Consider the following 16462-nt stretch of genomic DNA (forward strand, 5'->3'; position numbering starts at 1 on the left):
CGAAGTTATTGCCAGACGTTACTTCGTTCTTAGAACCTTCGGTTGTTTGATATTGACAATTTATTTCTGGGAATGTTTGGTACAACAATATTCTACGATTATCTAGCGTGAACTTTCCCAGTGAATTTCTATGTATTTTGAATGCATCCTATAAAGAGGCGGTGCACGATTCCTTGTTTTACCCTTCGTTTATTACTCAATGTCCGATTTATTTTATTCGCCGGAATGCTACGTTCAACATTTTTCATATTTTCCCCTCCATTTATAGTTTGAGGGTTCTTATTCGTTTCTTTAATGTTGTCATTTTATTCCTCTGCTCATAATCTCACCAGTATTTTCACTGACTATTTGTATACGAATAAAAACAGTATAATGCGTCCATTTGTGTTTCTTACTGCTATGAGAATGCGATAAATAAAAATTAAGTAACTTGCTTACGCATGATATTTATATATTTTGTAATGTTCGCTTCTTTCATACCCACATGAAACATTTTATTATTTCAACGAAAACGCGCAGCATAGATTGACGGATATTTTATAGAAAATGTAAAGTATAGATGTTTGTCCTCAATAAAGGGAATTTTTTTATATCAAGAATTGAAAATGTACCCCGTTGTAAAAGTCAGTGTACCTTACAATGATTTCGCATTTCTAAAGGCATAGCAGCGCAGCAATGGACAAAAGATTCCTTTTTTATGAAGAAAAAAAAAGAATACAAAGGGGAACAGATGTGATACATCCGTTGATATTGAACTGCATCATGTAATTGTTTTCTTCACCTCCATCAATCAATTAAATGGGGAAACTATAACCAGTTGAAAAATAGAAAAAAGGGAAAATTATTTATGAAGAGATAATTAATAAAATATGACGTTCGAACACTACAAATACAAAGAAATGTGTACAATAATTCCTTGGGGTTAGAAAATTGATACGGATCTGAGCGAGGACTTGTAGCTGAAAAGCGATCGTTTGATAGTGAGAATAAGTTAATACTGTTTCATCGTGCAGGACAGAAGGATGCGGTTGTTGCGATCCCTGGAAGCGATTCTCGTCTCCGTTGGACTGATTTATTGTGTGTCAGTAGACGGGACTTCTGAGAGTCTGAGAGCATCTTTGCAATTAACATATAAACAACGCATTAATGAAACAGTTGGATTTTTTCAATTCCTTTCCAAAAACTTTGTCCATGATATTGTTGGCATGAGTATCGACAAGATGAAGTTGGAAATCCCCAGAAACCCGGACGATATGGCGACAGTTAATGACACAAAGGGTCAAGATCTACTACGGGTCGGCCGTTGTTCTTTACAACTTTCTTTCCAGGAGGAGGAAGGTGGAGAATTAACAGTGACAGGGGAACACATTAACGAACTTTCTATTGATCAAGAACAGAGAGAAATTCTTTTGTGCGCTTTCGTGACCATACCAATTTTATCAGAAGGCTCACGGGAATATAGGACTCCGACCTTAGTGATTTCGACTGCAGGTAAGGACATTATTATTATTCACACCAAAGGTATTCTAGACATTTGGCTAAATTTGTGAAATAGAGAAATATTTTTAAAGACTTTTTCTTTAGCCTACAGAATCTCTTTTGTAGTAAATATCGACGCTACAGACCTTTTGAAAACTGTTTGACATTAATGAAAATCAAGGGAAACAATGCATTCGTTTTACAATTGCGATATTTTGAATTATTCAAAGATCCGTAAATGCTTTTGGCAATTCTCTATATTATCTATGCCCCATGGGGTATGTCCAAATTCAATTATATTGTTATACGTTGACGTACATTTGTAATATCTATTAATGTTGCAATGGATCCAGTGCTGTGTGTACGACCAAAAATAGGAATTAGGATTGTAAACATCCAATTTAGGACCAGTTAATTACATACTGCTACCGGACAAATAAAGGCCAGAGTTGAATTTGATCATCTGCATTGTTTAATGAGACACTAAGAGAGCCTTAATTAAACATAAAATCATGAAAGGGACTCCGTTGGGAGGGGGAGGGGGAAGGATCCATGGTTTTTTGTTTGGTTTTGGTTTTGGTTTTTGTTGGATTTTTGGTTTTTTTTGGTTTTTTTTTTTTTGGGGGGGGGGGGGGGGTTGGCTATTTTAAGTACATGTTAACTAACTTGTCTTTAAAAGTTAAAAATGGCATAGGACGTTAGGCAAATTTATTTCAAATTCCATAACAAAAAAGAAAATTGATCTGTTAATACTAGTATGCGTGTAAAAAGTTATAGTAATCTTGTATAACGTCTTCGATTAATATCTAGAAATAGAATTGGCAGCAAGATGTGTAATAGAATTAAAGATTGCTTTTACGGTATCGTAACAATTGGCTGTTTCCAGAATATGTTCATTATACGACTCGATAATACTCTGATATGTAACAGTTTTATTAGGAATACACATTTTATTCAATGTTAACCGTTAAAGAATGGATATCTTTTCCCGAGTATATCGATAAATGGCTTGTATAAAGGTATGGAAGGGATTTACCACTAAAAGTCTGTGTATCTTGCCTTTATTCTTATTATGCCTACTTCTTTATTCTTTGGTACATTTACACATGTATGTCACTTTATTGTTTTTATATTCATGCTTATCAAACTTGAAACTTGTTTCTTTTTTTATTTTTCTTTATGTTGTGCTTCATTCTAGTATGTTGCATTATTCTTTTCTTATCCAAGTAAATTCTTGTTTCTTTCTTTTGTATTCAATTCTACATTATTATACTTATCTCTGTTAAAACGTGAATTCAATCAAGCAAACCATGTAGCGCTTAAATTTTAAATAAAGTCAAATGTAAGTGAATTTGTTGCTGCATTATGACGCCAGGTGGCAGTGTGTTCGCTACAAGTACTGCTCCCACACAGGCACGTAGCATCGTTTTTGAAAGTGGGGGGGGGGGGGGGCCAGACCCATCCAAAAAATCTTGACAAGCAAAAAAAAAAAAGGAAATTTAAAGTTTCCAAAAATCTTCAAAATCCTAATCCATGGGGGGGGGGGGGGGGAGTAAACTATACTTCCAAAAAAAAAATTTCTTACCTACCAAAATTTTCCCCCTCCAAATCATGAAATTCCTAATCCGGGAGGGGGGAGGTAATTTCAATTTGACTCCTCATTTCGTTATTTTCATATCAATTTTTTACATACTTCCAAAAAAGTGGGGGGGGGGACTCCATTATAAATCATTTTTTTATATGTAAATTTAAAAAAAAATTGTTATGCGGGAAAAAGTGGGGGGCCAGCCCCCCCCCCCCTGCCCCCCCCTGATGCTACGTGCCTGCCCACAAAAATACCCGCATCTAACTTTACAAGAATGTGGGAGGTTTCGTACCAGGACATCTTGCTCTGATATGTACATGTGAATAAGAAAACGTTTTCAAGACGGGGGAGGTACCGAGGGATAAATTATATGACTTTGTTTGCCGTAGGGAGTGGGGAGTGTGAGGCCAATGTTTATTTAGTACCTTTACTATGTGAATTTAAGTTTGAATTTTCCAGGGCGGAGGGGTAGCTGAACCCCCCTAACTTCTAGAACCGAGCATAATTATAGTCATCCACTTATATTTAAGAGCAACTGTGTTCTAATTAGCAATGAAACTCACTAATTTGGATACCAAGAAAGCAAAGAAGCTATTAAGCATTTCTAATAATACCAGTGATACAGAATTTCCTAAATGGTTTCTTCGTGGTGATAGAGTAACTTACACCATTCATACAGAATCACCATTGTTTACTGAATTAGAATAATTAAAATCTACTCAAAAGATAATATTGATTCTCAATGTTGCCTATGATAATGTGGAAAGAAAGAAGATGTATATCACTTTTTATTTGTTTGCAAAAGATTTTCGAATGGAAGAAATTATTTATTCAACGAACTATTCCAAATACACTATGTACATGTAGGTATTGTATGAAGCTTGCGCATATTTTACTGTGGCGTAATTTTAAGTATTATATTATGAAACTAATGTTATAATTTTCACTGCTGTGCCAAAACTGAAAACCAATTTCTCGCAGATTTATATAAGCATTGTGTTTTCACATTTTTTCTTTAGCTTTTTTTTTATTGACATATGATGTTTTATGACAATTGAAAATTATTTGTATAAGGCTGAGAATGTAGTAAATTGCAAACGCATGTGTTCAAACCTATTGTATATTATATATACAACATCATATGTTAAAACCAAACAGTTTTCATAGCTAGCATCCGTAGCATAATCATTACCATCGCAATTTTGACATGGTAGTCTGTAATTTACGGTAGCTTAAAGACCTTTAGAGCTAAACAGGAACACTTAAATATATGATTGATAAATAAACAAAACTACACTCAGCCTGGATATGAGGGATACAGATGCATTTCAAAATATTCAAAAATCTATGTAAATTAGAAATATACAAAATTTACGTTTTGTTCGATTGGTTTTTATTTTAGGAAAAAGAAATATTCTAATTAGTTAAATATGAATGTATGGCGGCGTGGAAGGGTCAGATAAAAATTATAAATAAGTCTTATCAAACAAATTCTAATTCGTCCAAACAAATCGTATTTCGTCCACAAAAAAGCTATTTCGTCTGAACAAATCCTAATTCGTCCGAACGTACTGTAGCCTAATTAGCCAGCTCTAATTCGGTCGACTGTGTGGGAGTATCGGCGGCATGTCTTTGATGCCGACGAAGCGACGGGCGTCTGGATTTAGCGAGCTGCTGACGAAAAAATAAGACTGTCACCAACTGGAAAAATCGACGGTATTTTGAAACGAGCTTTAACACTCGTTTGCGATTAAACTATGGTAGTCTAATATAGAACAGCTGTTGTACGGGCTATTACTTGTGAAAAATAGCTAATGCAACAGTTTAATAAAGATCAAATTTCAGTGAAGGTATGCGAAGTGTGCACATAGATACATATGTATATGTATTAAAACCTAAGCAATACTGAACATGAATAAGTCGTATTTTAAAAAATCATGTAAAGGAAAGAAATCATTATCGCACTTTCGCCTATTAGATAATATGCCTTAATCCAAGATTGTTAAAAACAGGCGATCATCCGCGCCAAAACCCTCTGTGCGGTGCTTGCATGCATAGAAAGGATATAATAGGATGGACTGTTTGTGAAAGTCGAGTAAGGTTTGCAAGCATTTATGGCAGGGATGTTTTCGTACAACTCCGATTAATTATATACACACATGTAAAAGTAAATTGGTTTAGCTTGTTTAATATGATTAGTCAATGTATATATGATACATTTATACATGTAAATAGACAAAAAGTTTCCTTCATATAATGTGCATGTCAAGATTCCAAAGTGTATCGAACATGGCATTGTGCCACTTTTGTTTGACAACTACAGAAATAAGTTATAGATTAAATGTAATATCGGCTCAAGTTACAGATAAAATTTCTTTCATCACAAATTAGAAATACGTTGTATTAATCAACGCATTACTGGGATATTGTAATACACAATATTGCTTACGATGATTCAGGGGTATTTTAGATATTTCAAGCGCTTTAAGTATACCACATCAAATGTGTTTCAGGAAAGAGAGGCGGGGACTAGTGTTTAGTGACTTAATAATAATCAATATATATAAATTTGCTATATAAATGTTTTACCAAAATGACTGTGGATTTTGAATTCTATCATCAATATTTAAAACAACACTTGCTAGAACTTGTAAATAGACAGAGGGCAAAATGATCGGTAGACCAGATGAAGTCAAACTGATTTAGGTCTTGCGTAATTGAAATCAAATACATGGCTGAATAACTAAGAAAAGAGTAATTTATATAAAATTACAATGGAATTATTGTCAAAATCATATCATATTCGATCGATGTATAGTCCAGATATTCTAAAATAGTTCTCTGTGTTGTAAATTTTATATAAATTGCTTGGCGTTGAAGGATTTACTATGGTAATGAAAACTAAATTCCAATAAAGATCAAACCGCATTGAAAACATAATTTGTTAGTTGTGTTTTTCCTCATATCATCCTCATTATGACTTACATGTATGTATGTTATAAAACTGCGATATCCGTTTCTGAACTCAATGTGGCGCCAAATATTAAAATGCAAGCGGATATTTTTTTTTAAAGCCACGAATATGGTAAGAAAAATTGCTAAAACTGAAAAGAGAGAATGATGATATATAGAAAATTACGTCATTATCTAGTTGCGTATCTCAATTTCATTACGTTTTTTGGCATGTTGATCTTCACTGATTTTCTGCCAGAGTTTTTTGCAACTAATATGACAACATATTGCCATTAATCGCTTTAACGTTCTGATCATATGTCATACGTGAACATTCACTGAGAGCTCCGTTTACGAAAAATAATAAGAGCCTGAGAATAGTCGAAAACTGGTAGGGTTTAGAAATTTAATGGTGACCCCAAGATTATATACTACATGTGTATACGCTTGTTCTGAAATACAATGACAAGAAAATGGAAAAATGTAGGGAAAAAAAAGAAAAAGAAAAAGTAGCATGTCTCATTTCAGCGCGAAATAATCTACAGTAATTATTGTGATGAAATTGTTAAATCGATCGATGATAGGACGTCAATTGTATAATCACTTTTAATGCCGATCACTCTTCGGGTTCCATAAAAGTTTACGCTTGAGCATAACAGAATCACAATTTTGTTTTTAGCTTAATAGCCATCAGTTCAAAAATACTCTTTTATGAATATAAATATTTTATTAATTTCATCGTTAATGCCTGGAAATCCGAAATAGGGCAAGTGGAAATATTTTATCAATTTACAAGGTTTTAATGTAATCATGGAGACTAGAGAGAATCGGATTCATGTCATTTTAAACCTTTGTCTCTGACTTTCGTTTAATCAAATATCGTGGATTTCGGTCCCACTGGCTTTATAGATATGGAGAGACAGTATTTATCTAAAATGATAAGTTTGGTCAAATATCCAAATAAATCTTGTTAACAAGTGGTTTGTTTCCCAATAAATTTACCAGTAACAGATATTTAGATACCATCAGAAATAAAACGATATATCTACATATGTACCACAAATATTGTTTGTGGTTGATACAGGTATCAATTTTCCCATTTCCATTTTGCTTAATACATTGGATTATATAGAACGAACATATCCGGTTTAGAAAGAATGTAATCACTGATATTTGAAATATATTTCATTTACTATCGGCGATACTGGGAATACTAGTAATGAGCGTATGTTGTTTTTGGACATCGGACTTATTTTTCATCCATCGTGAAGCGAAATTGTAAATATATCACCCCTGCGAATGTTATTGTCATTCAAATTTTAGACCACGTGGTTTTATTTGACCCTTTCGGTTTCGCAGTAAAAATCGTACCTCGTGTATAAAGTCTATTTCACAGTATCTAGGTTCTTATAGTCAAATATAAAATCTAGAGGTTTATTGATTTTAAACTTTATCTTCATTAATTGGTGAATAAAATGTGTTCTAGAAATAAATGTGACTATACAAAAATTAGTTTTTGTCTGCTGTTGCAACAACTAACATGCTTAAAAGAGATCCCTCCTGAGGATTAATTTTCGATCCGGGCCTGACCTAGTATTAACATCAATAGTGAAACAGACTATACCATTTTATGCAGAATGTTCCTTGAAAATGGCTCGATATACTAAGTTTTAATGCAAAACAGACACCCATTATTTTTTTTTAAACATGGTATTGCACACCACAAGCATCAAACATGGCTATGATTTTATTAAGCAACCCAATGTTTATATTTTCAACCACTCTACACGTGTTTGAACACGAACGATAACTCTGTTCTGAATATTATCGTTTAATATAACTAACTGCTAGATGGTAAAATAAGACATACATCTTTAAAGCTTTTCCCGTTTTAACATAAATCAAAGTAGGATATGATATGAAAAACGACCAGAACTTACGTATTTGAGAATATTATCCGAACACTCATACTTCCGCTCGAAATTTCACAGGAACTGAACAAATATCGGTGAAGTCTCGTGAACTTTCATTCGAGCACCTCTGGATTTATTATTTACTTAGCAACGATAAAGAAAACATTCCGAACACATTCGCAGGGGTGTATATAATAATGTATAGTTAGCCATTTAGAGAGACTGAATGTTCAACAAATTCACAATTAAATTTATCTTATAAATTCTTGGACACGGTGTTTTTATCCAAAAAAATTATTATCTAACAAGCATTCTGAGAGTATTGCATAAGCAATACACGTCCCCTACCGGTTTGTAGAAATTTGTGAAAACAATGCCATGTTATGCAGAATATCATTTCTTACCGTCTCAACAGACCAACCCGATAACGAACCCGATTGTAATAATACAAAAATCCCTGTCGATTAAATTTACAACACAATACTTGACACTATTTTACAGAACTTATTTGTTTAATATGTTTGTTAGAAACAATAAAAGGAATGGTCCAAGTAATGCACGATATTATTTCTGACAACTACTTCCCTCGCAATCGCAGCTTCTCGGGCCTTTCCGGCAAGCTCGGAAAAACACCTCGAATGTATTATCTAGGCGTCCATGACAACCCCCCTTTTTATAAAACTTGATATAAATGTAACACATTTTACGATCTGTTGAGATGTGAGCTATACTTCATTAAAGTAAACGATATACACTAAAATATATCACAGAAGCGACATACAAGACTGTCTAGCCAATACTTATTTTAATGGGAAGCGACTCCATTTTGTATAAAATTCTAACATCCGGTGATGTTAATACATTCGAGGTGTTTTTCCGAGCTTGCCGGAAAGGCCCGAGAAGTTGCAATTGCTTCCCTCGTTTATTTGATACACACCGAGTCCGATAACGAACCCGAACATTAAAAAATTGGAATATAAAAAATGAATTTTCTCGAAAATATGTCAACCAGACACTACAAAAGTGTAAACTTGATCTGTAGTTTGACATTTTGAAGCTGTTCAGCAAATTTCATATTATTTCTCAAACGCATAAAGAAAAAAAGTGTGGAAAACTGAAGTGGGACAGACAGACGGACGGACGGACGGACAGACGGACGGACTGACGGACGCAGAGGAAAGCTATAGTCCCCTCCGGTGAAAACCGGTAGGGGACTAATAACGGGAAATTCCTAAAAATGTCTTAACATTAAAATTTGAATATTTTTCTATGTTGTTGCAACTACGAAACTTTTTATCTAAAGAAGATTTATATCATCAAAGTACTGATTAATTCAAGGTCAGTAATATTTCTTTACAACATACTAGGGTAACCATAATGATGCAAAAAATAATGGAACTTGTAGGAGTCAAAAATAAGAAAACAGAACTGAGACAGACAAATTGAATAGGCTTCCGTTTGCGAGTCTTGATAACTTTTAAGATAGTGTCTTTTCAATGGCGTGTTGACATGCTTTTTGTTTGATGGAAACTAACCTCAGGTCTTATTATCAGAAAAGTAAATTTAAAATCTCTAGGCCTAAATTGTTTACTGCAGACTTTCTTCGACCTGTAAACATCAACATTAATTCTCAGTTACGCAAGGCACTCAAGTAAAAAAAAAACCGCGTTATTCTGCATGAAATGAATTTGAATAAAACATGGAAACAGATACCAATCTAAGCATTATGCTTGTTTTCTTCTAGGTTGTAGGGTTATAAAATCTTGTCTTTTTGTTGTTGCTATAATGTGTTTTTCTTCGGTCTTGTTGATTAGTCTAGAGACCATTAACATTTTATCTTACAGAAACTGGACGTAAAATACCAATTAGTCTCTTAAATTGGTTTGTCAGTAGTGTTTCCATGGACGCGGTACAAGAGTTTATTGAATGTTAAAGTATAGAATGTGTGCGTTTTAAATAGGACGTTTTTATTAGCTCTGAGCTAAAGCACAACTCATCTGTATATCAGTTTCTTTTGGTGCAAAACATATAAAATTATACATTAGTTTTAAACATTAAAAAGGTCGGTTAATTGTTCTATAATTGCATTTTTCTTTAAATATTTCAGATCCCAAGTGGAAAACATCATCTTGCGAAAATATGACGGACTCTGTTTGCAGTGGTACATTAGTTTTCTGTTATACCGACATTTCACTCTTTATTTATATATCTACGATCAAATGATGATACATATAATTCTTCCTTCAGAATTCAATAGCACAACAAAACTTACAACTTCGTCGAAGATATTTGGAAGTGGTAAATGCTGCACCATTGGCCTAAAGATTGCATACCCACTCAGGATAATCCAGATCTTTATTATCACAAATCAAACAGAGTGGTTGCCCCTTGTTTCTGGAAGAAACGCTCGAAAAGGGTAATAAATCATCGCAAGTTAAGAATAAGAACTTATCGCGATCAAAAATATTAAGCAAAACCTTGTTGTCATTTTTTTTTTCGAATTGAAAACTGTACCGGTGTTTTAAATTATAGATCCGCTGAAAATGAGAACCTCTTCTTTGTTGGTGAAATTCCAGCCATATTCAAGATTGTTATTGTCTACGAGGAAGAAATGTCGGCGAGTTTTTCAATATTTTGGAAAAATTGCAACACCATCAAAAGAGGTATTTGGATTGAAAAACGAATGATTTGATAGTGGTGTAACATTGTATCAAATCGAATTAATTTCATTTTAAGCCAGAAATACGGGAATACTTTTTAGACATGAATTTAATTGAAGTGGGAATCGTATGAATATCACCAACCATTTCTATCCGACCATTAGTTTTATAACTCAATCAAGCTTAAATTGATCTAGCAAAGCGTACGCCAATCGATCGGATTTTAAAAGTTGCTCTAAGAAAATTGAACGAATTCTGAAAACCACAGATTGTTACAGCGTAAATTAATACCTGTCTTCGAACGTTTAGAAATTGGATGAATTAATTTAAACATCGTATATTTCATGCGAATTTCTTGCTGGTTATTTATATAGATTAATTCAGTATGGTGAAATATGAAATTAATCACTGTGTATATGAATGATTTAGGTATAAATTAATTATATCAAAACCATTCTTATTCTCATTAAACAGAGTGTGAAATCTAAAAAAGTTTTGTGAAGTGTAGCCATGCCTTAGCAACTGCTGACCATGTAACTTTTTAAACGTCTATTAATTAGTCTAGAAGCTTATGTTACATGAGATATAATAATCTGGATTTGAAAATTGCCAAATATCTTGTAAACCATTGCATTCCTCATCCCGAATCCTATATATTTTTTGTTCCTTGTAAAGTTTTGTTAATCAGTAGCTAATGTTATGTAGGTCATGACCCAATGGGATAGTTCTGTAATTCTGATTCCTTCATGGCATAAAACAGGAAAAGACCAAATATTTTGAAAACTGTTGAGATCCACTCCCCTAAACCATATATATTCCTGTTTCTTGTACTGTGATGTATTATATGGTGTAAAATGCAAGGCTCTCCCTTTCCCCTAAGAAATAGAAAATGATAAAATATTTTGATAATAACTGTTGAGATCCCCAGCATTAAAATATGTTTATTCTTCATCCTTGAGTTACTGTGCATTTAATAAATACGCTTACATGTAGGTGTAGTATACATTAAGATTATGCCCGCTTTGAGACACCCTGACTTTCAAGAGTTGAAAATAGTCAAGAATGGTATCTTATTCATTTATAAAGTTTGACCCATGTGAGTAATTTTACCCAAGTGATGACTGCTAATTGTCTCGATTACAGAATACTTTTTGGTTATCTAAAAGATTAAAGGGACCTAGACACGATTTGACCTCAAAATTTAATTTTTATATTTTTTCTGTATAAAATAGTTACCTTGTGCAATTCGAACGATAGACCAAAACTTGAATTTTAGAAGTTAAGTAATATAGAGAGATACAGAGTTATCTAAACAAAGCTTGAGTCTTATATTTGTTTTCAAATAATGTAAAGTGAGGAATTGCCATTTTTTGACAAAATGACTCGTGACAAACGAAATAAACTGATTCATTGTGTATTTAAAATAATAATATCAAGAGAAAAGCCACATTTTATTAAAACTTAAACCAATAAAACACATATGTAAACAAAAACAAGAGCTTTCTTTACAAAATAAAGAATTTCAAACTAACTCTGTGTCTTGCTTACATCTCAATGTCTGACTTTAAAATTTTGATGAGGCATTAAAAATACCCAAACTAATCATTCTAAACTTTAAAAAATGGAAAAATAAAGAAGATAGGGGAATAAGATGGCGCAACTGCCCATTCATTTTAGTCGTAAAATACAATTTGAATTTATTTGTATGTATGGGCATTTTACACGCCTTATCCACCCATCTTCTTTTCAATTTTGAGTCGATATCGCGTCGAAGTCCCTTTAAAAACAATTTCCAAAATCCTGACGCAGATCTAGAGAAAAATATCAATCAAAGGATGATAATTGTAAATATGTAAGAAGAGACTTTGAAGCCTTGAAACAAGTTTAATGAAAGTATAGGGTAGAAACACGAAATTTTAACCATTTATTGTCAGTTTATGAAATATTTTAGACAAAAATCATATTTCAATTTTAACAGATTATTTGGCACTTTTAAGTAGTGTAAATGATGGTTTTTTGTTTTAAAGTCATATTTTTACAGTTTAAAAAAGCCCCATGAAGACAACACCCAAATTATATTTCAAGTCATGCAGATTCGATATTTGCTGTGTAAAATGTCACACCAGTTATGGTAACTTGGGTTTGTTTTGTTTTTTTGGGTGAAAAATTACACTTCTGAAACTATAAGGCACCCACATTCATATTCAAAAGATAATATGGTTTTTAAGGATATTCTAAGAGATGATGACTGTTGAGAAAATTGTACAAGGAGTTTGGAAAGCATGATTTTTGTGTGTAAAAATGGAATATCTTACAATTGATATTGTTATAATTTTTTTTTTTGCAATATAAACCATGTACATGTATGTATATTTTTACCCTGTGTTTTTAAAAATTAGATACAGATACCATAAACTAGTAACTGTTGGAGGATGCGTGTCAAACATTTCCAAAAATTAGGGTTAATATTTAACTTTTTTTGATCAGTCATGAAATTACATGTAGAACAAAATAAGAATAACCTAATATACTGTAAGTTTTCTAATGCCGATGATATTTCAACAAGATGGTTTTAAAAATTGCCAAATATCTATACTATATCCTCATAATCGTAGGATTTCAGGATGATTGTCAAATAATATTGGCTTTTGGAATTTAATCTTGGGTAAAACAGTAATATCATTAGGTGAAACAATATTCAAATCAATTACATTATTATAATTCGGTACTTCACAGCCAGTCTCGCATAAAATTGCTGGCCGTTGACCAACTTGTGAATTTTCTTCTTCTCATGATTAATTAATGCTCTTTTCCCCAATATCAAATCTCGCCTTTCTTGTTAATTTTTATATAATCATCTATCAACAACGGCATGCTTTTATAACATGATCATCGTTTTCATACCTCGAAAATCATAAAACTTACGCTTATAGTTATCGGTGAATTAAGAATGATTAATATTCCTGCATGAAATCCAGAGAAGATTAATTAGTAAAGAAGTAGGAGACTGACCCTTAGTTTCCAACGATATTGAACATTATTGTTTGCTTTTTTCCTTTTAGCCATTTCAACAACACTGTCAGGTTGGAACTATAATGTGACAGACTTCACTATTTATGACGAGTTTTGTGATTGTAACGAAGCGTTACTTCAGCCATTCTACTGCGATGGACCCTCTAAAGGTGTTTTAAATACTTTTGGTTTTTCTTGAAAATCTATAAAGAGTACTAGTCTTAGAAAAATTTTATTTGAAAATAAATACATGTTTAATTAGTATTTGTTTAACAAATGAGCACTTTGTTAACCAACTTTGGCCTTGGACTTATGACTGTAGGTTTGGTGCTTCAGACTGCTGGTAATCTAGCAACGATTACGTCAGAGATGATTACCAGTTCAAACCCAGAGTGTTACTTATCCTTGGTCATGACCACAACATTCAGAACGTATGCCGGGGTAACAATCCTATCAAAAAACAGGACTAAGTTTCGGGTCTTTAGTGAGAACCGCGAGGGAGGGTAAGTTTTATTACATTCTCTCAATTAAACCTCGAATATTTTTGTATGGGTGAAGAATCGAACAAATGAAAAAAATGGAGCGTAAATACTACAAATTTATGTGAGGAAAATTCCCACAAATATATTTACCAACACCGACCACAGTGATAGTCAAGATATTGTACAATCTCTTTACTCAGATAAGATTAAGTGCAATAATTAGAAAAGCTGGACTAAAGTTTAATATATATTTTTTTAATTTGCTGCAGTCTCTATAACCATCATAGCAAAGAATACCGAATTAAAGTGGGTCAAATTAAAGAAGATTTTAAAATTCAAGTAGACCTTCAACGGTTACAGCCGAGTTCGCTCATGGCGGTTGGATCTATTGCACTAAACAATTGTACAGGACCTCATAGTTTTGGTAAGAAAAACTTGTTTACGAGTTATATGTAAGTAATGGGTAATATGCTGGCTATCCTGTTGCTAACATGGAGGTTTTTGCTTGAAACATTTGAACGTGTTCTATAAATTACGTTCATTTTTAAGGGACTAATAAAAGTTTTCTGCAAATATTTGTATAAACCCCACACTTTTACTAGTGTTAATTAAGGACTTCTTATGTAGATTAAACTTTTGAGCATGAGGCACATAATAGTTTGTAAATATATTCGAGATTTGTTATTTGTAACTGTCTTTTCCACATCATACATGTACTGTCTCGTGTGAGGATAGACAGTAATTCTTTATATAAATTTAAAATGATACAAATGTTATCTCAAACTGATATATTTGTAATATTATCGTATAGAGTATCGTATTCAATTCAAGTGCCATGATAGGTCTTCAGTTTCACGACTTTTGAACACTGAAGATTTTATCAATACTCTTACTAAAAGAAAAATGCCAACAAAAACTGCAAAAATTTAAAATATTTAATAATCAAATGTATACAAAAACAGGAACAACTGAATTCATGTTATCAAATATTAAAAATACAATACCACAACAGCTGGGTCCAATTTAGTTATCAATTATTGATTAGCGAGGGTATGTTGTGAGAATCATCATTGTTTTTGCTCTATTTCACTTTATCTGTCGATTAGATTTGTTTGATATGACATTTGAATGCTCTTCACACTATTAAGTATTACAAGTCATGATGAAACACCACTTCGCTTTGCATAAGTTATGAATGTTAAAAAAAAGGTTACGTTCTTTTTGTTCTCGAACATTGCCTGCAGTGGGACGGATGTTGGTTTCGATTTTTTGTATACTTCCTAACATGTGTCATCTTTCGCAGCAGTTTTATATTCATATCTAAATTTATTTCAAGGATATTATGTTTTTATTAGAAAGATTTTTTTTATACGCGACAATTCAATTGTTTTCAAAATATTTAGGTTTTAAATAATTGATCGCATGCAGTCTGTTTGATTTTTTTCAATGAAATCTTGAAGACTTAATCAACTTTAGATGTTCACAGCGTTGACATTGAAATAGATACAAATGTTGTCATCAATGAATTTAAATTGATAAAATGAATATAGTACTAGCAAACTAATCTTCAAGGTTATATATTACAAAATATCAATTGATAAAAAAATATATCTATCAAGCACCGAAAATCAAAAAATAACCAATTTATTTATTCAGATTCAAACTGTTCTTCGTCGGAATACATGTGCAAAACTGGTGTATGTATCAGCAAATGGAAAAGATGTAACATTGCGAAAGATTGTTACCATGGTGACGACGAGGAGCATTGTGGTACTTATTTTTAACAAACATTATGCAAACATCCATATTGGTTTTTAACGCTCTGACTTCATGAAGTAGTTTCGTTCTCCTTTTGTTTTAGGGCGTGAAATTAGTCCATGGCATTGTGATTTTGATGACATGCCCAACAGCACGTGTAATTTCCTGCAATATGAAAATGACAAGTGTGGACAGTTTAAGGTTACAGAAGGGCGTCTATTTGGTCACCCTGGACCGGAACATACAAATACCCACGATAGGGGTTAGAACATGCCAATTTTAAATCATTTTTTATATGTGAAGATATTCTGCATACAATTGTTTTAGAATAACAAAATTACGATTTTTTATTTCTTTTCCTTGAATCTTATAAATTTTGTTTAATCAAAGTCAAAACTTTATCGTGTCTCGTCATGTAAAGTTACTGAAATTCTTGAGGATTGCCATATTAAAGTTCCATATGTATATCTTTTTTCTGTTAATTTCATAGGGGCCATGTTATACTTTCAAAGAAATTTTTGCAAGAAACCCTTTTCGGCGGAAATTAGAACGCAACTATTTGAATACACGTTGCCAGAGAAGCAAGAAAACAAGTCAAAATGCACGGTATCTATATCTACA

The 16462-nt window shown here is 32.7% G+C and overlaps 1 protein-coding gene across 1 annotated transcript in view; it reads left to right on the plus strand.

Annotated features, from left to right (window-relative positions):
- The first annotated feature begins 852 nt into the window (after window positions 1–852).
- Window positions 853–16462, plus strand: part of LOC128174982 (uncharacterized) — a 34518-nt gene continuing 18908 nt past the window's right edge. Inside the window, exons 1-10 of the mRNA XM_052840396.1 lie at window positions 853–1491; window positions 10037–10090; window positions 10177–10345; window positions 10462–10592; window positions 13652–13771; window positions 13924–14104; window positions 14353–14507; window positions 15740–15853; window positions 15945–16103; window positions 16332–16447. Of these exons, the coding sequence (XP_052696356.1) occupies window positions 1023–1491; window positions 10037–10090; window positions 10177–10345; window positions 10462–10592; window positions 13652–13771; window positions 13924–14104; window positions 14353–14507; window positions 15740–15853; window positions 15945–16103; window positions 16332–16447 (1668 nt within the window). The 5' untranslated portion in view covers window positions 853–1022. The remainder of the gene's footprint in view (window positions 1492–10036; window positions 10091–10176; window positions 10346–10461; window positions 10593–13651; window positions 13772–13923; window positions 14105–14352; window positions 14508–15739; window positions 15854–15944; window positions 16104–16331; window positions 16448–16462) is intronic.

This window comes from Crassostrea angulata, chromosome 1, assembly GCF_025612915.1.
Source record: "Crassostrea angulata isolate pt1a10 chromosome 1, ASM2561291v2, whole genome shotgun sequence".
NCBI classification, from domain to species: Eukaryota; Metazoa; Mollusca; class Bivalvia; order Ostreida; family Ostreidae; genus Magallana; species Magallana angulata.